Below are 26,416 nucleotides of genomic sequence, written 5' to 3'. Positions count from 1 at the left end.
ATAGCCTTCCCAAATTAAAACCCCTCAGATACATGACCTTACCCCTGTCAGAATAGCCATCATTAAGAAAACTGGCAAATGCTGGCAAGGACCTGGGGAAAGAGGGCGTCTTTCTCAGAAACGCTCGTCCACTGTTAGTTCGAATGCAAGCTAGTACAGGCATTATGGAAACCAGTGTGGAGTATCTCCAAACATGAGCCGCAGACCTCTCATACAACCCTACTATACTGATCCTGGGCATATATACTAAGACTCCATACTCTACTACAGAGATACATGCACATCCATGTTAATTGCTGCTCTATGTACCATAGCCAAGAACTGGAATCAACCTAGATGCCTATGGAAAGATGAATGGACAGTGAAAACTCACTATGTATACACAATGGATATGCAGCACTAGGGAAAAATGAAGTTTGCAGGAAAGTGGGTAGACTTGAAAAGAATCATATTAAGTGAGGAGATCCAAACTCAGAAAGACCAAAACTACACGCTCTGTCTTACAATGGATCCTAACTTCCACTATCAGTCCGTTTGTGTTTATAAAAGGGGCAATTGTGGGTAAAACATATAAAGACAGAATGGTAATCGTGAGCATAAATGCAACCTGACTGGAAGGGAAGGAGGAGGAACAGAAGAGGACGGACACCATTGTTCCTTCACCCAAAGTGCTATTTAACACGGGCACAGAACAACGAAATTACCATCATCCCAAACGTGCCGCATTAGCTGACTCCACAGAGGACAGACGTGTGAAGCAAGTGGTCTAGAACAGGCCGTGTTGTGGTGCCAGGACAGGCCTGACCCCCAGGTGACCATGGACATTTCACCTGGTCTTCAGTAATCACTGTCACCCATTTGTCTTTTCACCACACATCTCCATAGTGATAACTTGACATCCGGTGGAGAGAGTTTTGTTTCCCAAGATCTGATTAACTTCAACACCAACCTGAGAGCTTGCCCAGCATACAAATTCACAGGGCACACTATGCCCCGCCCCCAACAAACTACTGAGTGACGGTTTCTAGAGATGAATCTGAATTTTCTAACTGCTGGCAGATTCAGGCTTTAACTTCTTGCCCATCTGCCATTCTAATAAAAAAATTAACACTTTTAAAAAAATTGGGTTTAGATCAAGCTACCAGAGGATAATTTGAAAAACATGACAGGAAAGGGCGGATAGCCATAAGAGTGGCCACAGCAAAAGCCTAGGTTCTAATGTTCAACCTGAGGTGTCCTAAAACTAGACTGAACACCGCACAAAACCAAGACTGTGCTGTCTCTCCGGCCTGGTCTGGGACTATCTACATCTTCCAAACTGTCACCATGCAATTGAGGGTTGAATGGACTGCCAATGAAGGACACAGGTCCATGAGTACAGTCATACATGTCAGTCTCTTGAATAATGGTGGCTGGGAATAAAGATGGCTTCAAGACCAAGTGTGTCTCCAAGAGCATGTAGGAGCAAGATGAACAAATAACTGTCTCCTGAAATACCTCCTGTAGCTTTTAAAATATTTTATTTATTTATTTATTTATTTATTTATTTATTTATTTATTTATTTATTTATTTTGAGGGGGAGGGAGAGGAGAGAGAAGAGAGTGGGCACACCAGGGCCCCTGACCATTGCAGATAAATTCATGATGCATCCACCACATTGTGTTTCTGGCTTAAAGTCATCCAGCTTTGCAAGTAAGTGCCTGTGGCCACTGAGCCATCCCTCCAGCCCTTGTAATTTTTATTTTTACTTTCACTAACTATACACAGTATAGCCAAACAAGCTTCATCTTTGAATTAAGCTATTTTAAAATGAGAGAGAGAGAGAGAGAAGGAGGGGGGTGGGAGAGTTGGTGATGGTATTTAGGCTAAGAACCGAGCATTTAAATAACAGCAATCAAGTAAACTAACTCTGAACAATGAATTCCTCAAGGGCACACTTTTGATTCTCTCTCTTCCTTGGTCTCTTCTGGAGCATTCTGCATGCCATTCAGTACTGTATATACTCAGAGTACTTCATAAATAATAAAAAACAAAATAAAGTCTGAAGACCCAAGCCTGCAGGGATCAACGCTTGGGTGCAATTCCAAAGGTGACCTCTGACCAGGTAAAAATTATCTTAAATGCTCTGTAACATACCACTATTTTTTTTCCTCAAGAAAAATATGTCATCAAAATGTAGAGTACCATTGGTCACTCTACCCAAGTTAAGTGAGTCGACGACAGGAAATTATTCCAGAAGATACACAAATATTCAATTCATCTCCATAGTTTCTAAAAATTTTAAAATTAAAACCACAGTTTGAACCACACAAAAAAAAAATTAATCAGCTCAGTTTCTCATGATAGTTGAGAGAAAAACTGTAGCATGGAAGCTAGAAGAAAACAAGCCATCCAAAATTACCTCAAACTGTTTTAATATTCATGTTTCCTCAGGGGTTTTCTTGGGGGACTGATTAAATTTCATTTTTATTAGGCAAGAAATGAAATTCATCTCATTCTTTTAAGTAAAAATACCTGGCCACAGGGAATAAAGATCCAGTTTGTGCTCCAGTTTCAATTTACCCAAGTAGTAAGGCAAGGGTTTTTTAAACAACCATAAGCAACATGTAGATAACCACCAAGGGCAGTTTCTTCCTCTGCATGTTAAGTACAAAATATCCTAACACATCACAGAAAATTAATTAAGAACATCCTCTGGATCAAACGGCAAATGCAAGGTTTATACAAAGACACAGAACTACATATGGAAAGTCAGCTTGCTTCTGTTTTTTCCTTTTCAAAGCAGGGTTTCACTGTAGCCCACACCAACCTGAAACTCACTCTCTAGTTCCAGGCTGGCCTCAAATTCACAGAGATCCTCCTACCTTGGCTGCCAAGGTATGGGACTAAAGGCGCATGCTCCCTGTTTGGCTTTGCCGTTTCTTATGACTGCTTTAATGAGAATGCTGTCTGCTCCTTGTCAACATGAGCACAAATACAAAGGATGTGGTGTTGCAAGCATTTAATCCAAGCACTTAGGAGGCAGAGGTAGGGGGAATGCCATAAGTTCAAGGCCATCTTGAGACTACATAGTGAATACTAGGCCAGCCTAGCCTAGAGTGAAACCCTACCTAGAAAAATTTAAAAAAATAATAAATAAATAAAATAAAAATGTAACAAGATAAAAGTTTTGGTAGGCATGCCAAAGCCTAACTACAAAAACAAGAAACCTCTATTATCATTTATGTTCCATAAGATGAGAACACAAACAAAATGACATTAAAAGAAGGAACTCTGGGGCTAGAACGATAGCTCAGCAGTTAAGTACACTTCCTGCATAAGCATGAGCTCTTTAGGAGCTCGAGACCCCTTGATCTGTATCTCAATGGTCCCATAAACAGCCAGGCATGGCCGCATGCATGTATAACCCCAGTCCCATAGTGGAGCAGAGACCCAGGAATTGCTGGCACTGGCAGAGAAACAGCATGCTCCAGGGTCAGTGAGAGGCTCGGACTCAAGTCAGACTGGGCAGACAAGTGACGGGGCACACCCTGCCGCAGGCAGGCACACTGTTCACATAGGCGAGCCATGCTGTTTGATGGTATTCCTCATTACCTAATAGCTACGTGCATTTGCACTCAGTATAATACAGCATAGTTGAGATTGAGGTCATATTTGAAAAGGAAAATCTTTCATTGAAAATGTATTCCAGAAGGTCACACTTGAAAATACCCTATAATCTTGGAAAATATACTAAGGTGTTACCCTTCTATTTCTGACAATCTATGTGTAGTCAGCTGTCCTATAGAATAAGGCAGAGAAAAATGCAGGCAAAGCAGCGTCCAGCCCGAAAGGAAATCCTATGGGCCCACTGCTGTCAGCGAACAAGCACGAGAGAGAAAACACAAGATCTGGATCACTCTGGAGCAAGGGGGTGCTGGGGAACACTCTTGACGCACAACCTGACAGAAGCCCAAAGAGCAAGCAACCGGAACTTGTGTCTCGAAACACGTTACTCCACATGAAGTCACCTGCCAGTCCTGGCAATCAAATGGATATCCTTAAGATCAGAGGTGGCTATAAAATCTTTTATAACAGTTCAATTATAATATTAATACTTGAAACTTTTGGTTTCTATGTGTCATCTTGAGGGAAGAATTGTCTTGGGCCACACATCAAAATATCTTTCAGATATTGCAAAGCTGCATGTTAACTTTAATCATGAAAATCCTCCCAAAATACTGCTATTTGACAAATATTTGAAGACAGAAGAACAAAGACAGGTCTTTTCCACAGCCAATTTGGTTGTCAGAAATGCATGCCACTCCCACCCCGTTTACCTTTCTTAGATTTGGCTCCAATCTTCAGTTTGGATGGCCAGGCAATCTGCGTGTTTGTTTCTTCCATGATCTGTATTGAAAATTAAGAGAAAGATATTGACTCAATTAAAAACTTTTGCATATAGATAAGATTCCCTCCCTCCCTCCCTCTCTCTCTCTCTCTCTCTCTCTCTCTCTCTCTCACTCACTCACTCACACCTTATTTTCATGTTTCCAGTTTCATGTTGATACAACAAAATGATCTCATGTTCAAACAATGAACAAGAAAATCGGCCTTGAGAAAGATGTTTTCATAAGCCTTTAATCTATTAGAAAGATTCCAGTATATTTTGTTATTCCCAGCAATCCTCTCCATGTTGCTCCAGAATTTTAACAGAAACAAGACTGAAAAAGTAAATAAGCAAATAATTAACCCAAGTTGTTGCCAGAACCCTTAGAGATGCCTATGCTGAATAAAACTCCCCAAGACCAGGGCCGACAGATTTCAACACACGGAGTACAACGCCGGCAATACAAAACTGTGTGAGCTGGGCCATGTTACAGAAGATCATCCCCAACCCCAAAAGAAATAACTTGCTTTGGGAACATTTGTATTTTATTAAAACTGATGAAAAGCTTCTAAGCACAGAACCCCTTTGTAAAGCTGAATTTCCCATCATCCTCCACATGGTCTGGGAAGTGTTTATGCTACAGTTCTTCCCTTTATAGCCAGATAGCCAGCTATGAGGAACTGAATGGAAAAGAGCCAACTATGAGTTGTAGCAGTCACCTTCTCACTGCTGTGACCAGACACCAGACACCTGAGCACATGGGAGGAAAGGGCTTATTTCAGCTTCTGATCTCAAGGGGAGGTTTCACTGTGGCAGGGAAAGCATCACGGGCCCAAGCAGGAAGCCTGGATCACACATCCAAATCAACAGCAGTGAAAAGTCTGACTGAGTTAGCTCCCAACACCCAGTAGGGCTGAACCAGTACATCTTTAGGTCTACCCCAATGACACACCTCCTCCAGCAAGGCTTCACCTTCCAAAGGCTCCACAACTTTCCCAAACTGCTACCATCTGGGGACCAAACACAGGAACCTATGGGGGTGCTCAAAACACCACACAAAAGTATCAGTTACGGAGGCAATGATGCAATGAGTACAGAGCAGTGGAAGTGAGGGAGGAGCTGTCTGGGAGGCAGCAAAAGTTGGGAGAAGTAGATGTTAGTAAATGCAAAAGGAATCAGTCACTCCAAAATGCCCATCCTTGGTTATCATTAATTTTATTTCATGAATTCCAGTAGATGCATGTTTACTTTTCTAACATAGATATGGAATGTACCAAACTAAGAGAAAGCAACTTAATAGGCAACTAGCAGCAACTAGCATTCATAAACTTAATCACTTGGAGTAGGATACCACTCATTTTTAAATATGGATTTAGAGTTAACAAATGAACAGGGAAGATGACCAAACACATTAACAGTGAAATTAACAGGAACATGTTTTCCCTGATATTGCCTACGTACTGGACAAGAGGCTAAATGATTCATAGAAATCATGTCATCAAATCCCCTTGATCCAAGCATCAAAGGGCTTTTAGCAGATGTTTTACACTGGCAGTCCACACGTCATTTTCTCTATTCATTGTCAGGGTTTTTAAAGTTGAGCCAACATATAAAAATTCAGGAATTTGACATAGCAATCTAGATCTCTTGATTCTCTGGATCACTTGATAGATTGAGAACAAAGAGCCCATATTCCCACGAGGCAACCTTGGCTGGCAGTGGGCAGCTGTCCCCTATGGTCAGGGGCAGTGGGGTCCCATCTGCTCTGGGACCCCACTACAGCCTTGATTCTTGAAGTCAATGCTACTTGCTCATTCTCACTATTGTATTTATACTCATCACTTGCTGTCTGGCATGGTGTCTACAGAATACTAATTTTTTCTTAGAGAAATATTTCTCTATACTGATGTCCCTATTAAAAACTGACCAATAAAATTCAGCCACCTTGTCCTCCCCAAGTCTAGGAACTGGTTTATGAAGAAGGCAGGTGAACCTATTACCCAGCCTTACAGAACCGACTCCCAGCCTCCTCTCCTCTCGTCATGTTTACTCCTGTTAATAAACTTAAGTTGGCTGAAAAAATTATTTAGTTAGTTTTATATCTATTTTTTATAGAGGATCTCACTCAGGCTGGCCTCAAAGTTGCAGCCTCCTGAATGCTGGGATTACAGAGTATACCACCATGTCCATATCAATACTACACTATTAATACTTAAAAAATAAAAAATGTATTATTCTCTTCAACTACATCTGCTCTAGCAGCACTGAAAAGGCCCCAAAACAGGCACAGGGTGCCCTTGCCTCAAGGCCCTCATAGGTGTTCCTCTCCTCCCAGCCCTTCAGTCCTGCTAAGAACACCAAGCCTTCAGTTTCCATGGCACTCATCACATCCACCTGTTCTTCCCTCACCCACACCAGAGTTACCCTTATTCTGTAGCCCGATCCTCCTCACCACGATGGCAAGCAGGGATCCTCCCATCCTCTACTTGGGAGAAACACAAACTGCCCCCCACACAGCCAAGTCTCTGATGTGTTTGACCAGGTGACTCCTCAGAACACCCTTATCCACCAGTTCTGCCGCTGCCTAGCTACACCATGCTGAGCAAATCTCCACCAGTCCCGTTTCCTGCCTCTTTCTTTGCGGAATCTCCTACTGCAATGGTCGTGGGGATGTGAAGAGAAAGTGCATGGGAAATCCTACGCAGAGCACACCAGGCTGTGAGCGGTCGGCTACCACAGAGCAAGCACTTCAGTCAGTGACTGCACGGACACCAGCAAGGAAGTCGTGGCCTTCCTTTGAGGCCATGTTTAACAGGCAGAAGGGAAAACAACCCCCTCCCCACAGTACTGTGGGTCAGGAGGAGAAGCCAGCAGGGCAGAAGGAACACCTACACATGGAATCCCAGCCCAAATGTACGTGGCCAAGGAAAGTGATATCCCAGAAACGCTCTTCAACGGAAGAAGGAGAAAGAAGCTAGCTGAAGAAAGGGCGCAGAAAGAGTCCTGGGCACTGTCGGAGAGCATGGGCAAGGTCTGAGAGAGGATGGGCCATGAGCGTGATTCTGCTCAGATGAGGGACTTCAAGCATCACCTTCAAGGGTGCCCAGAAACAGCATTGGGGGGTGGGGTCTCCTACCATCTCAACTGTCTAGCAGTTACACATAAGGATACACATTAAAAACAGACTTGAAGATGTGACATGGAACAAAGCGATCGTGCCCCTGTGCTTAGCAGTCATTCTCGGCCAATAAATTACAACCAGCACAGTGACTACAAGAAGAAGGGGCCAACTTATTTCACTTCCCAGGGAGTCAATTCTGCTCAAGAAGTTGTTCATGAACTCTGGCTTTGTCATCCACAATTATTCCCAGTCAGTTCCCACAGTACTGACTGACAGCTGCATCCAGTGCCAGTGTTGACATGACACACTCAGTCTCTTCTCCGTCATGGAAATGGGACTTGACCAAACACCAGGAACGGGAATAGTTCTCTGCAGGTGCAGGCAGAAGGGGTCCAGGAACCCTGGTCCTGGGGCCAAAGGAATGCAGCCAGAGCTGACAAGGATGAGCTCTGGACGATGCGTGACAGAGACGGGGACAGTGTGCTCAGAGATGGGAGGCAAGGTGAGAAGAAACTCGAGAGATATGTTCCCAGTAAAGTTCTGCAAAATGGTGTCCTAAGTGGATTTGGTGAGCTAGACAAGGTGAGAGCAGGAAAATGGTAAATAATAATAATAATCCAAGAAACCATAACCTTCTAAAAAAATGATCGTCTCTATCACCAGAGGAAAAGGAAAAAAAGTCATTACAGAGTTCCAACAAGTCAGTTTTTGGTTTTCTTTTATGTTGGCTTCTCTACAATCTTATTGTTCCTGTTTCTGCCCTCCACAAAACCGAAACTCAAAGGACGAACTACTGACTCTCACTCACCCTCTGTAAACATCAAACTCACACTGTGTAATCTCGGCAATAGACAGGCACGCTTATGTATCTCACAAGCTTCCTTCAAGAGAGTCTCCTGAGTTTCCCACAATTCACTTAATTCCCACAAAACAAAGAAATCACTTCCCAGAAACTTGTGGTTCTCACGTTAAGTCAGTATGTCATCACAAATGCTCAATTTCTATTCAAGAAATAAATCAATTAAGTCACGTCTGGCCATCTCCCCCTAAAAAGATGCTGATGCCCTCGGCTGGGTGAAATCTGACCGGGGAGTTGGGAGTCATGCCTAAGATGATTAGTGCTTCCTTATGGAAATAAAATGGCAAATACCATCATGTCACTTAAGCTAAGGAACACTGAGGTGTGCCAAGCCACAGAACCTTGGAGAAGAAAATGACTTTTTCTGTCTTTGAGAAAAAATATACTGAAGTGAATTCAAACTAGGTTTTTTTTTGCAGGGGGGTGGTCTGTCTGTCTGATTTCCAGCAGATTGGCTGACAAGCGAGACCTAGCAATTCTGCAGTCCCTGTTCCCTATAGGTTTGGGGTTAGAGGCCTCATCCAGCTGTTCACATGAGCACTGGGGAATCAAACTCAGGCAAGTCAAGGCTCTCTCCTGCCCTGGTGCTTGTGTGGCAAGCAGTCTTACCTGCTGAGCCATCTCTCCAGCCCTTTGAGGTAGATTCTTAACATCTTGTTACTGTTTCTTTCTCTGCCTAAAACCATATCTCAAAGGACAAGCATCATGCTTTAAGTCATTGTTTGGGAACTTTAAATCATAGCTTAATTTTTTTTAGACAGCATCTCACTATGTAGTTCTGCCTGGCCTCAAACTCATGTTGCCCAGGCTACCCTCAAATTCATGATTCCCCTGGCCTCAGCCTCCCAAGTGCTGAGATTATAGTGTGAACCACCATGTCCCATACATATGGGACATTTCTTCTAATCCAGTTCAGCTGCAATTTTGTATGCCATGACAAGGCAGTTATGTTTTAGATGGACTCCTCCAGAATTTCCTATCTGAAAAAGTAGCTATTTTAAATTTCTATTGATTAGAATCACTATGCTCATTAATGAGTACTAAGATACTACTATTAAATTTGATGAGCAGCAAATTTTATAGCAGCAAAGAATTTTTATTAATATCAATTTTTGAAATATATGCAGCAATTAAAATTAAGAGTATCAGAAGGAATATACATTTTGATTATTTCCCTGTAAGAGTCTGTTTTGTTATGAAAAATCTGAGATAGTATGCTGTGAATATATTATAGCTTTCAAAACTAGCCATCTTACCTTTCTAATTCATATTGAAATTTTTATTAACAGGAAGTAATGCTTTGTTTCTTTGTTTCATTTTTTTTCAAAGTTTTTTTTAAATTTTTGTGTTTTTCCATTTGGGACATTTTAATACACATACACACACACATACATACATATATACATGCATAATATTAATCCAATATATATTGATCTTATTCCTCCCAATGACCCTCCTTTATCTCCTTCCCTCTCCCATTAACACCCTTCCTCCCATCTTACTTTCATGCCTATTTTTACACATTGGGTTAAATTAGGTTTACGTGCACCGTGGAATGGGCTACACCCCTGATGAACATGACTCTCCTGTCCCAACCACCACTAGGCGCTCTGAGCTACTCAGCTGTGGGCTCTCATGTACCCTTCCTTTACCGATGGTGAAGTACTAACAATCTTAATCTCATGCAGTAAGAGTGATCAGCTGCTGTGAATTCGTGAGTGTTGTGGCCATGCCATATCAGACGACAGTAGTTTATAGTCCTCCTCCGCCCCTGCTCTTTCATGCTCTCTAGCCCATTCCTCACCGTTCCCTGTGCCTTAGAGGGGGTCATTTAGCTGTCCTGTTTAAGACTGATAGCTCCTTTTCTATACTAAAAGGGACAATTAGTAAATATGGAATTACATGTTTCTGTTTTGGTGTAATTCTATGTGGGGTATGAGAGGTGGGAAGGTGGGGTGATGCTTACATAATCTACAATTTGGATTTTTTTAAACTGTTTTAAACCTCCTGTAGTTTTTTTAAATTACAGAGCTACAATGTGAATTGTTTAAAATAATTTCACCACCCTAAAACAAACTATTAAAAGTTAGAATGAAATAAGCAATTAAATCTTATCAAATTCTATGAGACATTGATTCATAATAAACACAATTTTCATTTATATTCTTCAGTGTTCATAATAGATTTATTCCATGTCCAGAAAATTTCCAATTTGCATGCCATGTGGAAAGAAGTTATCTGTCAATGTTCACAAAATGCTGCAGGTTTGAGGCAATTACAGGAAATATCTTACAGATGAAGGCAACCTCTGCCAAACCAACAGCCTTCTACTTACTTGCTCATTCCCCACAGTCTTCAAACCACACGTGAAAGTAGACGTCCACAGGTAAGAAATTGACATCTCAGGTCAGGCCAAGATAAGCCTGTTTGTTCTGACTTTATTTAAAACACATACTCTAGGACCCAGACAAGAACACCATGCTCACGGCTTGGCATTTTTATTCTAACCTACTGAAAATTCACCCTTCAAAATGGCTACCAGCTGTGAGCCATGGGCACCCTCTCTCTCCAAAAGACCAACGTGTTTTGTGCTGTATTTCCCTGTATCACTAGAGAAAATGTCTTCCCTCCTGGAGGGTGTTACTAGTTACTTCACTAGCCACAGTTTGAGTCATTTTGTCTCATTTCACCATGAAGGACGCCAAGTAAGTAGAGATGGGAAAGCAGTGAACTTCTCACACATGGGATATTGATGAGCTAAAGATGTTTATTTTTCTAAGACACTAGAGAATTCTGTTCTATTTCATTTTCATCCAAGAAATTCTTTTCATCAACTCAGTTATTCATCACAATTGCTCACATTTACCTAGTACTCACAAAATTTCCCATTCATTCTTCCCAACAGCCTCCTGAGTCAGATATGTGAAACCTATTGCACAGGCAAGAAAGTCAGAGTTTAGAAGGAAAACAGCAAGCAGATCTGTGGCCTGACCCATCCAGAGTAGGGGTCATGTGGTTTTGTCTCATCTGGCTTTTGAAAATTTTTTTTGAGTTTATTATTCATGTGCAAGGGGAGAGACAGAGAGGGAGGGAGAGGGAAGGAGGAAAGGAGGGAGAAAGAAAGGGAGAGAAGTGACAGATCAGGGCCTCTGACACTGAAAACAAACTGCAGATGCATGCACTACTACTTTGTATATCTCGCTATACATGGGTATTGGGGATTTGAACCCTGGCTATCAGGATTTGCAAGCAAGTGCCTTTAACCACTGAACTATTTTTCCCATTCTCCTTTGGCTTTTGAGGGAAGTGGAAGGCACCACCTATGGGGAAGTCATTCAGAAAACTCAAACTGAGAACTGCCATGAACCTTTGAGTAACAAGCAACTATTCCTCAACACACCCAGCTTTGTTGGTTGTGAAATGACCCAGACATAGTCCCACAATGGTTCTTACACCAAGAAGTATTCCTATCCCTACCTCCAAGCACTCATGGAAAGTGAGGGAAGCATTGAGATGTCACAGTGATGGAGGGGGCATTCTGCCATGAAGTGGCCAAGGCCAAGTTGTTGAACTTCTAACAAAGGTCAGGACAAATTCACTCGAAATGTAAATACATAGCCCTTGCTTTCCATAGCTGATATACAGGGATTTTCATTGCCACATCTTAACTAAACAAACGTCAGCCACACATGACCAGTTTACCTTCCCTCTAGCACTGCACACACACAGAGCTATCGTATTTGCTTGCTGGTGGTTCAGTCTACACACCTCTCCCTAAATAGAAATGTTCACTTGGACTGGTGATCAGCCACGCAACTTCTGTCAGAGTCTGGTATGACTGAATAATGAACACGTTAACTTAAAAACACAGTGTAGGCCAGGAGAATTGGGTCAGCAATTAAGGTGTTTGCCTATAAAGCCTAACAACCTGGGTTTGAGTCCCCAGTACGCTTGTAAAGCCAGATGCACAAAGTGGCGCATACATCTGGAGTTCGTTTGCAGCGGGTACAGGCCCTGGCATGCATGCTTGCTCACTCGCACTCTCACTCTCTCTCTCTACCTGAAGAGAAAAAAATGCAGCATGTAACATGGGCAAAATGAGAAATCCCTAGAGTTTACTGTTAACAGTGTTGTAATATATACTAAATTTGCTAAGACCACAGATCATAAGTGTTCTTATCAGAATTATTATAAAAGAGGCAGAAGGAAATGTTGCAGCAACTGATAGATTAGCGTGAATGGAGCTGGTTGCATGGATGTGCACTTATGTCTAAACATATATGCTAAGCACACACAGATTTCCCATGTTAATCGTATTTCAACAAAATGGTCTTAAAATAAGCACTGTATAACCTGGAGGAAAAAAATGAAATGGCACTGATTTAAGCAACGTAAGAGATTGGACTGGAATGTTCTAGCCCTCTAATTACATGCTTGCCCATGGTGTACATTGTACCCTTCAACTCAGCTCCATCTTCTTTTCTAAAACTAGCCTACATTAAATTGAATGTAGAAATAGGTTTCATAATCATATCTGCATACATGCATATGATATACTTTAATTATAATTACCCAGTGTATTACCCCTCCCTTTCTTCTTCCACATTCCTAGCAGCCTCTCTTTTCCTCTCATGGCCTCTTCCCACCTAAGTTCCACGTATGTGATACTTACATTTGTGAATAAAGACTAGCTTATTGCATGTAACATAATATCCATTTCTATCTATTTTCTTGCCAACAACTTAATTTTGTTCTCTATGGTTGAATAAAACTCTACCTTGCAATGTATCACATTTTCTTTATAGGGCCAATTCCACATAGCTAGTGCAGCAATAAACAGGGTATGACAGAGTCCTAGTAGGAAGCTGAGTCAGCTGCATCATACCAAAGCCCCACTTTTCATTTTTTGAGGTACTGTCACACTGATTTCCACAGCTGCTGGACTAATTTGCTTTCTCACCAGCAGGGTATAAGGGTTCCCCCCCCACCAAACTCATGCCAATACTTACTTTTTAGCAAGGGACGTGGCTTAGTAGCAGAACACTTGCCTAGCAGACTGAAGACACGGAGTTCAATTCCCCGCAACAGTAAAACAAGAACATCAAATAGTTAAAAGTATAGTCTGCTGGCTGGAGAGACTGCTTAGTGGTTAAGGCATTTGCCTGCAAAGCCAAAGGACCTCGATTCGATTCCTCAGGACCCATGTAAGCCAGATGCACAAGGTGGCACATGTGTCTGGAGTTCATTTGCAGAAGCTGGAAGCCCTGGTGCACCCATATATTCCCTCCCTCCCTCTCCCCCACTCTCCCCTCCTCCCCTCCCTCCCTTCCTTCTCTCTCAAATAATAATTTTAAAAATAATGATTGTCATAATCTGATTAGCAACACATGCCTCTCAGCCCACACCATACATCTGACTGCCTGAACGTGTGCACCTTGTGAGTGCAAACTTATCCTTTCTGACCAGTGTCTCCTACCTCCCCCAGCACCTAAAACCACAATTTTATTCTCTACTTCTGAGTTGAACTTGTTTAGATTTCACACTTGATTCCAGTGACATCTGACTGTAAAATCTGTCTTTATCTGGGGCTGGAGAGATTGCTTAGTGGTTAAGGCATTTGCCTGTAAAGCAGAGGATCCCGGTTCAACTCTCCAGGACCCATGTAAGCCAGAAGCACAAGGGGGAAAGTGCATCTGGAGTTCATTTGCAGTAGCTGGAGGCCCTGGCATGCCCATATATATTCTCTCTCTCTTTCTCTCTCTACCCCTCCCTCCCTCCCTCTACTTCTTTCTCCCTCTCAAGTTAATAAACAAATAATAAAATCTGTCTACATCAGATTCTTTTTACTTCACATAATGATGTCCAGATTCATCCATTTTACTAAAACGGGCAGACTTCCTTCTCTTTTTTGGTTGATTAATCTTTCTTGATCAGCCACTCCAGAGTCCACTATGCTCCAGCATTTTTTGGTCTTGTGAGGCAATTCCCATTCATGGTGTGGATGCCAACCTCCTGCTTGTAGACAAAAGCATCCTCTTGGATACACCTCCCCAACTAGCTCCTCCTGAGTTACTGAGTCTTCTAAGACATGGTCTCCTCCTCTCTTCTGCAGCTTCTTCCCCGTCACCACCACATCCAGTGACCTGCACAGACATGGTGAGCCCCTATCCAAAACTGTCCACAGCCTGGGACAATCTTCCACCCAGGCAATTCCCACTCCACACCACTTCCTCAAAGGGGCTCATACTTGGTGACTGAACATCCTCCAGCTCCTCTCGAAATCACTTCCTTTATTTCCCTCCCCCTAATTCAAAAGGGGCTCAGTGCTTATTGTCCCTCAAGTTAGACGTGAACTTGGTTTAGTATGTAAAACTGTCCATCACAGGCCACAACTAACCTCACTGATTTTCTTTTAGTAGTCCCTCTACATCCATGAGCACAACTATAGAGATAGTATCTAGTTCATTCTTTTTTAAATTAAAACTGTTCCACTGCCCCATTGTCTCTGGCTCTGGAGCTGTATCTGTCATTTCACACCAACTGCAAAAGCAACCTAGAGGCTGCTTCTCCCTCCTAGAGCTGCATTGTCATCCCTCTTCTGAGAGTTAAGTCCTATCACTCTTTCAGATGAACCACATCCCCTCTTTTAGAATATATGGTCCTTGAAGGCAAAGTCTGGTGAACTGGCCAGGTCCTGGAGGGCCTCATTACAGCAAAACCAACCACAGTCACTCTCTTCACAAAGTGCAGAGACGGTACCTGGGCATGTCATTTGTAAGCAAGCTATAAGCTTCTGTCCCTTGAGACCCTAGGGTATAGCCTGTTCCCTTTCATGGACTCATGCCTCTAGTCAAGAGTCCCTAAGTCAATTATATACACAAATGTGGCAAGAAACAGGACTGGATGGACACTGTACATGTTTCTACACATTTCTAATGCAACACAGAATTATAAGCAGCAAAAACAAATATAGAAAAGTCATTCACACTAACAAATATACCTCTCTCTTTTTCATAGGATACATGGTACTCTTGGTACCTATGTCTCCCTTGACCTACAGTCAATTATTCATTCCAATAAGAGAAACTCAATGGTACCATGACAGGGGTAACTGGAAACTGACATTTGACCTCAGTTTCAGGAAAAAAAAAAAAATCACAAAGTGTGGTTAAGTGTGCAGCCAGAGGAGTGTGCCTCTCCAACCTTGGGTGCAAGTGCGCACAGAGGCAGCTGAGAAGCCAGACCTCCAGATTGTTCAAGAGATGTGACAGGGCTGAAGAGATGGCTTAGTGATTAAGGCGCTTGTCTACACAGCCTAAGGACCCATGTTCGACTCTCCAGATCCCATGTAAACCAGATGCACAAAGGTGAGGCAAGCACAAGGTCCCACATGCCCACTGGGTGGCACAAGCACCTGGAGTTCAATTACAGCGGCTGAGGCCCTGGTGCACCAATTGTCTCTCTCTTTCCAAAATAAGGAGATGTGACAGAGCCAGACTGATATGGGAAATCTTGATTTTAAAATGTTGATAGTTAAGTGATGTAACAGTTTAAAGTCACTATTCAAATGGACATAATACAATCAGTGAGTACTCATATGTGTGCTTGCCATGGGTTAGCAAAAATAAAAAATACAAAGAATGTGGCCATACTCAAAGAAGTGAGAAATGGTCCTGCAGCCAAGACCACAGAAGTTGGTTCCCCATGGCATTTAAAACTATCCAGGCCAGAGTCTTGGAAGAGAGAATAGACAACTGTGCAGAGCAGAAGTGGACATAAGGTCTAGGGTATTTGCTGAGGGGGCTCAGGGCTAAAGTCTGCTGAAAATCTAAGTACAAGTAAGTCTAAGGCTGGGATTACAAGCAAGTACCCTTGCACATGTAAGAATTCTCTAATACTTTCTAAATGAATGCTGGAAATGACTCCTTTCCCAGACCATGCCAGAAAAATAAAGTATTACCCTGTTGGGGTACAGTGTGGTTGAAATTATTTATTGTATTCTCTATGAAGTTATCTGACAATATAAGTTTAAATATTCCTGATAAAGGAAAATTATGGGGAATCTATTAAAAAGTATAACCAATTTTGAAAGAATTTGTACATTTCAAAACAAATTTAATTGATAATGAAAATTTTTTGAGAGAGGTACTCTGGAGGCTGGACAGCCTGACTAAAGTCACAAGAGACAACTCCAAAGAAAAACACAGAGATGCTCTGAGATTTGATTGGTCAACAGCAGTGTAGAATCCGAGCTGGCATGGTTTCAGATGTCTGCCTGAGATTCTTACAGTTAAACTTTAAAACAGCTTTGCCCTCATGAGTTTTCAAACTCTTAGCATCTAAAAAGAATCTAATCAAAAACCATTTAACTTTGGTGTTTAAAATAAAGATTCTATCAATACAGTCTGAACATCTAACACCTAGCCACATGGCAGAAAGGAACATATAATTATTATGGATTATGAAATATAACCAGTTACAGAAGTTTATTTTTAAGGCTACTCATTTTTTTTTTTTTTTGAGACAAGCCCAACAAGACTGGCTTTTTTTTTTTTTTATGTGAAGGGGAGGGAGGGACAGAATTAGTATGCCAGGGCCTCCAGCCACTGCAACTGAACTCCAGATGCATGCGCCCCTTGTGCCTATGTGTGACCTGCGCTTGTGTCATTTTGTGAGTCTGGCTTACATAAGACCTGGAGAGTCAAACTTAAGTTTTGATACTTTGCAGGCAAGTGCCTTAACCACAAAGACATCTCTCCAGCCCTGTTCATTCATTTTTTAAAAAATTTATTTATTTTCAAAAGAGAGAGAAAGGCAGAGAGGGAAAATTGGCATGCCAGGGCCTTCAGCCATTACAAATGAACTCCAGACACATGCACCCCTTGTGCATCTGGCTTACATAGGTCCTGGGGAATCAAACTGAGGTCCTTTGGCTTTGCAGGCAAATGCCTTAACCACTAAGCCATCTCCCTAGCCCTCATTCATTTTTTTTTAAACAAGTTCTCTGTGAGGTGTTGGGCTCAAACACAGCAGATCAATGATGGTCAAGACCTCCTTGTCCCCTCTCCAGAGTCTTAGCCAGTATATTCAGGGAAACCTACAAGTAACTGATCCTCACCAATATGTAATATATACCTGTAATGATATCTCATACTGATGTCTTCTGTCTGTCCACTACCTGGAAAAGGGAGCTGCGCAAGGATATGTGATTACATCCAGTGAGGTGGCACCTTCAGCAGCAGCAGCCCTTCACTCACAAATACATACTGCATTCCAATACAGGGCAGCCCTTAAATTATGCACTACATATACAATAAGGAATAGAATTTAAACCATCTCCAATCACATTTACAATCCACTAGAGGAAATGAAGAAATAAATCAAGCCATTAAGGGAGGAAACAGAACAACAGGAAAGCAAAATCCTATATGAAAAAAAAAATGGAAGGATGTTTTAAAAGAGCAGGATTCTCACAGGACAATCAGCAGGTGTACTTTATACTGAGTCAGATCAACTTTCTGAGGAAATTAAGGCAGGGCCATTTAAGCCAAGCCCTGAAGGATGTACAGAGAGGCTCTGGGAGGCAGCATGAAAACCCAGAGGCTAGAAGGAATAAAGTATTTAAGTTATTGAAACAGGTCCAAGTGTCAGAAGGGAAGGCAACAAGGAAAGTGGAGGGACACAAGAGCCATGTCTCATAAATCCTTGAGTGCCATGATAAGGACTTTGGGTCTTACTCACTAAGAAGGAATGCAAAGTGGGAATTTTTCCAACATACTTCTGTTTGGTGTATAAGAGGTCATATGGGGGCAGTATGTGTGTACATGTGTCACACATGGGTGTGTTTGTGCCACAGTGCACTGGTGGAGGTCAAAGGGCAACTTTGAGGTGCTCGTCCCAGCCTTCCACCTCATTTGAGGCACGGTGTCTCATTCTCATTTCTGTTTACAGATCCATTCACCAATCCAGCTGGGCTGAAAGCTTCCAGGACATTCTCTTATCTCTGCCTCCCATTTCCTTCTCAGCATGCTGAGATTACAGACGCCTGCTATGACTTCTGGCAGGTGGGGATCCAAACTCAGGTACTCAGTCTTGAGTGGCAAGCACTTTATCCACTGAACCATCTCCCCAGCCCCAAGAAAGAGCATTAAACCTTTTACATCTTAGATTGTAGGCTAGGGAAACAGCTCCACAGGTAAAGTGCTTGTTGTACAAGCATGACAGGCAGATGGTGTGAGCCTATAATCCCAGAACTGTGGTGATAGAGAAAGGAGGATCCCCAGGACTGGATGGCTAGCTTATTTGGCTGCATTTGTGGGCTTTGAGTTCAGTAAGGGGGCCAGTCTCAAAATAAGGTGGAGCGTGATAGAGGAAGATACCTGAGGTCAACCTCTATCTCCACCTTTACACTTATGAACATATAGTCACATATAAACACACACATACTATACACACATCAAAATACCAGCAAAAAGACTGGGTAAAGGAGGGTGCTAGTAGGACACTATGAATATCTATGCATGAAAAAAAATGGTGGCATAGACAAAACCTAGGATGGCAGCAATGAAGACAGTGAATGAATTCAAGGTAGATTCTGTTGAATGGACTGATGAAACAATGAGTTGATTCAATTGTACAGGTGTGAGACAGGAATTACCAACTTATCCATTTCTGGTCTGAAAATCTGGATACCCTTTACTATCATGAACACCAAGAAAAAAGAATAAACTGAAGTAAGAAAGTAAGTTTTAGATAAGCTGTACTTTAAAAACTGAAATAGACTTCCACCCCCATGGAAGTATTAAGCAAATCCTGTAAGAGCCCAGGGAAGCTAAGTAAACCCATGGTTGGACTCTTGCTCAGGCTAACCAGTTGAAATACTAAATTACACTTATTTGCTTTAGGGAGGAAAGCAAAGCTTATTTCACAACTGCCTTGGTTCCGGTGTGCTGACCAGAGACCTAAACAAGTGACCTAGATGCAGCAGTGTGGTAAGGAAACATGAAACTTGGTTTTAACCAGAAAACTGAATTCCTCAAGAGGGTAATTTCCAGTCATGCACTCGATCCATTCTCACGGAGGCCATTTGTGGAATGCTGAGCTTTAAAGAGGGAAATCAGGTAGTGCTGCTCAAGTGGGAATACTGGGACATGGGCTGTTGGATTACAAAGATTCTTTTCAATCTCCATCAAACTATCAGGTGATATTCAGAACACTGTAGTCATCTGGGGAAAAAAAAACTGAATGGAAAGGAGAAGTTTTAAGCTTTATTTGGATCTTTCCCCTTCATTTCACAAGGTCATTCAGGGCAGCTCAAACGCTTACCAAAGAAAGGTAGAACACACATACACACATACCCACACTCACACACCCTAGGTAATTTACCTAAGTCCATGCAGCTAATAAATGCTTTTTGTACATTTCCAGTTTGTACAAGCTTGAATAAAAAGTCCAAGTTCTTTCTGCAGCATCACATTAGTACCACCAAGCTTTTGTGTGCCTCACCAGAAATTCAAGACTTTTAAAAGTCACATGCATCAACTCCTACTAACATTAAAATTTTTGGCTAGAGAAAAGGAAGCCTATAATTATAATCTAGTAAACTCACTGCTGCAAAGGAGGATGACACGTGCTTCTAGCAACAGGGTGAACTATGGCTTACCAGATAAAGCCATATAAGCAGAAAACACCTTGAGACACTGAGTAAGCTATAAAAATGTGTTTCTGGAAAGAAAGGAAATTCCTTAGAGAACAGAAATGTTATGAAAGAAAGGGGTAAGAGTTGGAGCTGGCATTTGCCAAGGACATGTCCATTACTAGCTGGTAACAATAGCCCGAGTTTACAGTGTTGGACATGAAATAAAGCTTCCCTTAGTGAACGTGTGTGGGGATGACAACCTGGCCCTGGATTCATAGGAGAGTGAAAAGGAAACCATCTCCTCTACAATCTCTCGTTTTCAAGAAAGCAACTGATGGTATCCAAGTCACTGAGTATGAGTTTTCCTCATGCAACACAAAAGCTACAGATTAGGGAAAAATATTTAGAAAACTTGTTGCTGATAAACTATATAGAAAGCTTATGACTCAATATAAGCAACCCAATGGAACAATTAGCAAATGAATGAATAAGCAATTGACAAAAGAAACTAAGAATAGCCCATAGGTGTACACACACACACACACACACAAATGTCCAACCATGTTAGGCAAATGCAAGTATGCCCAAGTAAGAAAAGATTGCACACTCACTAGAATGGCTAAAAGGAAGACAGAAAATATCAAGTGCTGATAAGGGTATCCAACAACCTGACTCCATGCTGGTGTGAACCCAGAGAAACATATAGGCAGCTTCTTATGTAGTAGAACATACATCCTCCATACCATCCAGCAGCTCTACTCCAAGGCACATACTTAAAAGATGAAAATTTACCTCCATATGAAGACCTAACTGGGGGTTGTTCAGAACATGTATTTGTGACTGCCAAACACTGTAAACAACAAATTGTCCAGCATCTGGTAAATGGGGGGGGGGGGGGTTGTTTTTCTAGGTAGGGTTTCACTGTAGTCCAGGCTGACCTGAAATTCACTATGTAGTTTCAGGGTGGCCTCGAACTTTCTGGAATCCTTCTACCTCAGCTTCCTGAGTGCTAGGATTAAAGGCATGCACCACCACGCCCAGCTTTAAGTAAGTATTTTTTAAAAGGCACATTTATATACCAAACCATAACTCAAAACTCAATGAGCAAATTATACATCCAAAAGCCTATGTGTCCTTCAAAAAATTTACTCTAAGTACAACGAAGGGGAAAGGCTAAGTTCCATATGCTTCCACTGCAAAGGCATTCAGGAAACAGAAACCTTCAGGGAGAGAAACAAATTGGGTGTGGTCAGGTGTTAATGGTTTGGGAGAAGAAAGTTGTTCTTTTAAATAAAACTAACTGGATTTTTCAAGACCAACTACAAGAAAACGTTATCTTTACTCAAACACTGAATGGGAATGGTGGAGAAAGCACTATTCTAGAAGAAAGAATTTCAATTATACAAATTCTCACCTTCAAAACAACAACTGACAATAACCTCACTGAATATAAATTTTCCTTATGCAACTCAATGTTTAGACTCAGTGCTTATCTTTTTACCACATTGTTACAAAACATCCTGTATTTCTCTTGTGACTGTTTATACATTAGGGTAAACCATATAAAAGTGTGATATATAATGAATAAAATGGCCCTTTCAAGCGATAAACACTCTGAAGCAAGAAAGTTGTAAAACTGGCCTTGTCATACCTGCTCATTATAATACAAAAATAATATCTCACCTTCTAGTCAAAGCATAATATATATAGGGGATATTTTCTACTCTTTTGTTTTGGTTTGTTTTTGTTTTGATGTAGGCTCTTACTCTAACCCAGGCTAACCTAGAATTCACTCTATAGTGTCATACTGGCTTCGAACTCACAGTGATTCTCCTACCTCTGTCTCCCAAGTGCTGGGACTAAAGGTGTGCGCCACTACACCCAGCTGTTTTCCACTCTTAAAGAACTGATCTCCTCAAATCCAGACCTAAGAGTTATTCACCTTGTATATTTAGCCGATGCTATATGGGCTTAGCAGAGTTGTTTTGTATTTCTAATGCAAAACCAGATGGCAACACAATTATCCCCATGTTAGTTCAAACTCTTATTTACCTTCCATATTCTTCATTAGTTGAAGACATATGAAACTCTGTCACATCTAAAAATGGACTTCCTAAGGCTGGGGATGAGTGCTTTTCTAGCATGAATGAGGCCCTGAATTCAATCCTGAATGCTGCCAAAAATACATAAATAATAGAATATCCATTTTTCAGACAAGATTTAATAGATATTTTAATTCATGCAGTTATGATTTTAGAAAAAATAATTTAAGTTTTACACCTTCACATGGACCTAACTTTTTCCATCAGCCATTATACCTGTTACATTTTTCTCACAGAAGACTTGCAGTCAGTGTTGAGACCAGCTTTACGGGCAGCATGAGTTCCATTTATCACTGAAGTTTCCTTCAAGTACTGTGGATAAAGGAACCACCCAATGACACATACTCATTCAAGGACCATAGGCGTGCTCCCGAAGAATTTCATTACAGAGAACACACAATGAATGGAAATTTGAGGTTTAAGACATAAAATATTTTAAACCAAAATAAAAACTATTTTTCCTTTTAAAACATGACCATTCCTATATCTAAGGATAGAGGGTTTTTTTTTTATTTTTCTCAAACTACATTAAATATTTATGTTTTGTTTCACCTTTTAAAGTTGTAGCATACTTAAAGTTGTAAGTCAAATAAAGTTTAATCAAATTAACAATACTAGAAAATACTATAAAACCACCATTTTTTGATACTGGTCTTATATAAGCCAGGCTGGCCTCTAACTGTAGCCAAGGAAGAGTTTGAACTCTGAATCCTCCAGCCTCTATCTCCTGAGTGCTGGGATTATAGATAGATACCACTGCACAGGATAAAAACCTCATATTTTAAAAGTCCAAATTGTATCAGATATTAAATCAGTATAAATTCAATAATACTTAATCCAATTTTTAAATAAGTGAGATTTTAAGCACTCAGTTGCTTTCCAATGACTTCAGCTATTTTCCACTATGCAAGAAATTATCTAATATCAACTTGCACCACATAACCTTCACAGAATGAAGTTGTGCCAACCAATGAGCACAATCTGAACTCAGCAGGTAATTCTATGCCCTCATTTTAATTATTTAAACTTAAACATTGTTGATAATAGCAACCAACTTAACAGTCTCCAGAAAATGAAAAACAGATGAAAATTCTTAGATCATCACGAATCACAGGGCGAAGGAGTGAGCTTCAGGTGGCTGCAAGGAGTCGCCCAACTACAAGAACACTGGAGTGGTGACCATGACCATGCAGGCCAAGGCTCTTCTGCCTTCTCCCTCGGCATTCCTGGAGAGGTGTTCCAGACCATGCCTGACCTCCTTACAATGTCACTTCCAAACTCTGGACAGGAAGCACATGGAATGAGCTTGATACCAGAACTCCTGAATCGAGACCAGGCAGAAGCAGAGGCATGGGAGACTGAAACAAAAGCCCAAGCTCAGTATGTGAGTTCTTTTATGAGTCACACACATTGAAGGGCTGAGCATATATTCCAGTGGTAGACTGCTTGCCTGCCATGCATGGAGTTCCTGGGTTCAATTCAAGTTACATCCTAATAAAGAGAAAATTTCTTCTGTACAGCCTATAAATGACACAGACAGCGCCAGATGCAGACCCTCTCCTCTCAGGAAAAGGACAAGAAATGAAAACAGAACCAAATCCAGCTCTAAGCACCCACTATAGCCTCCATTCCGTGTAGGGTAGAAGTGGACATATGAAAGAGAAATATGGTCACAAGGATTTGGTTTTGTCAATTCCCAATAACTTCTTTAAAAAGACATAGTGTTTGTCGCATTAAATATGGTGTTCATCAATGGTGACAACATCTTCAATTGTAAAGAGAGCAAAATGTTTTATTTCTCTACATTCTTTATAATTAGCCTAGGGAAATACAGAAGTCACTTCCTTGTAGGAGGCTCTGCTAATGGCAGATAAACAAGAGGCTCTGCTGGGGTGAATAGCATTTCTTGGGGTCTGCATTGTTGGACAAACTCCTGAAGATGAACAGGACTCCTTGTCACAGGCTTACCTCACACCACGTCCAGACGGCCCTTTCTAAAGAGAAGTGGGACTCCTGGTTACAGGACTACTTCACACCCCTAGGTGGCACTTCCTTCAACTGACCAACAGATCTGTTTATAAGTTCCTTTTTGTGCTTTTATGGCTGTAATTGTCACATGTAAATTGTGATTTAGGGTTTAATTCCCATTCTGTTTTTTTTTATTATTATTATTATTTCCAATAAAAGCTAACACTCTGAACAGTTCATGGCTGCCCCTGAGATTTCTTCTGGGGACAGACCCAGTATAGCAGACTTTTTTTCTTTTCTTTTTTACCCAATAAGACTTTGCCTCACATTCCATGAGTCAATGGTTTTACTTGTGAGACACATGACCCCATAACACAATCATCAAGTGGTGATTAGTTACTTCTCCATCTCTGTGACCACAAATCCTGAGAAAAACAACTCAAGCCAAGAAAGTTATTCTGGATATCAGGGCCAGGAAGGCATCCCAGAGCAGCTCCATTTGTGGAAACACACAGCTATTCACATCCTAGCAGACCAAGAAGAGAACAAGGTGGGAATCAGGGGTTGGGTACTGATTTTCAGACTGTGCAGCTATGACCAATTTCTATCAACCTGGCCCCATGGCCCAAAGCTTGGGAGCACTGCCAGGTGGGGAACAGGAGTTCAAGATACACACATTTGTGGCTATTTCAGATTCAAACCGTAACACGAGGCAGCCTCTCTGTGTCGCCATCCCCTGAGCCGTAGGGCTGTGGGAGGGCTGGAATGTCACACAGAGAAATGGAGAGTAAAAAGGTGACAGAAGATTTCCTGAGCTCTTGGAGTACTGTGATGTTAAACAAAATTAACTAAACTGGATATAAAGTTAATACACTCATGATAATGGAGCCGTGTAAAAAGAACAATGATGAGTTAGGATAGGATTCTAATAATCACAATATATTTTTTTTAATTCAGTTCAATATATTGTATAAGATCCTGGGCCAAAGAGGAAAGAGAAAATGACTGGGGACATATGGTGACATTTGAATCAAAGGTACAGATCGTATGGTGGTTTTCAGTCAGTATTGATTTCCTGGATCTTAGTACTCATCATGTTCTTCCCTCCCACCTTCCCTTTCCATTCCCTTATTTGATTCCCAGGATATGTGACATTCAAGGAAAGGGAGCAAGAATAGACACAGGGGTCTTAAAAGCTGACAGCCACGTAACTAACATATGTAGTAGACAGCAGTGTGCAGAGGCAGAGAAAGAGGGGTGTAGTGTTTGAATGTGGAATGTCCCCCATAGGCTGTATTTGAACACTTAGTCCCCAGCTGGTGGCACTGTTTGGAGAAGGAACCTTTAGGAGGTAGAGACTTGCTGGAAGAAGTGGACCTTGAGGTTTTATAGCCTGAACCCACTTCCTGTCCATTCTTTGCCTCCTTAGTGTTGATGGAATGTGACCAGCTGCCTCAAGCTCCTACTGCATGCCTTCCTTGCCATACTGGACCTGACCCTGGTTACTCTGAGCCAGCGTAAACCCTTTCCTTCCTTAAGCTGCTTATTACAGCAATAAGTCACCAGTATAAGGGGGAGGGAGCTACAGAGTTGCCATTATAAACAAACAAGGCATTTGCACTTGTCAGAGAGCCCCATTCTTCTGGGGAGCTCTATCCTGTCATATTTTGGGTAGATGAAGCATCATCTCAGAAAAGCACTACACAGACAAAAAGAGGGGGGGAAGGAAAGATGTGAACTGGGAAGGCTATCAGGTCAATTAAAGCTCTGGAGGTGAGGACCCAGAGCCCATATTTAACACTAAGAGTGCAAAGGTGAGGCCCAACATCTCAGCACTGTAATGTGCAGTATTTGCTCAATAACGGTTGACAGTCTGATGAAAGTATGGGTTGGCAGTGTGATAAAAAAGTATGTGCTGCAGCCTCACGCATCTAGATTTACAACCCAAGTCTGTATGTTGATAGTTCTAATTGAGACAACCCCAAAATGCTGTGACTTGTCTTAAACTACACATACAACCCAAGTGACATTGTTGACATTGCTGGCAGAGACTCCACTGAAGAGGCATGAGGTTAAATATTAATGATGGGAAAACAAATTCCGAACCATCTCAGTGTTTATTAATAACACAAATTAATTCATGAATTTTTTATCACAGATCTTAGCAGCTCAACTGGATTTAAAGCCAACTAGGCGATTAATAAAGCACATCTCCAAATCTGCCTGTGAAGATGTTTCCAGAAGACGGGAAAACAAATTCCGAACCATCTCAGTGTTTATTAGTAACACAAATTAATTCATGAATTTTTTATCACAGATCTTAGCAGCTCAACTGGATTTAAAGCCAACTAGGCGATT

The 26,416-nt window shown here is 41.5% G+C and overlaps 1 protein-coding gene across 3 annotated transcripts in view; it reads right to left on the bottom strand.

The window, feature by feature from the left end:
- Bicc1 (BicC family RNA binding protein 1) overlaps positions 1-26,416 on the bottom strand; it is a 279,635-nt gene that overhangs the window by 117,583 nt on the left and 135,636 nt on the right. For all 3 annotated transcript variants that reach the window (XM_012948611.2, XM_045137183.1, XM_045137184.1), the window contains exon 3: positions 4,321-4,390. In XM_012948611.2, coding sequence (XP_012804065.2) covers positions 4,321-4,390 — 70 coding nt within the window. The remainder of the gene's footprint in view (positions 1-4,320; positions 4,391-26,416) is intronic.

The sequence above is a fragment of the Jaculus jaculus genome, chromosome 18 (assembly GCF_020740685.1).
Source record: "Jaculus jaculus isolate mJacJac1 chromosome 18, mJacJac1.mat.Y.cur, whole genome shotgun sequence".
NCBI classification, from domain to species: Eukaryota; Metazoa; Chordata; class Mammalia; order Rodentia; family Dipodidae; genus Jaculus; species Jaculus jaculus.
Note: the sequence above shows the minus strand (reverse complement) of the source record. Positions and strands in the feature narration are given on the sequence as shown.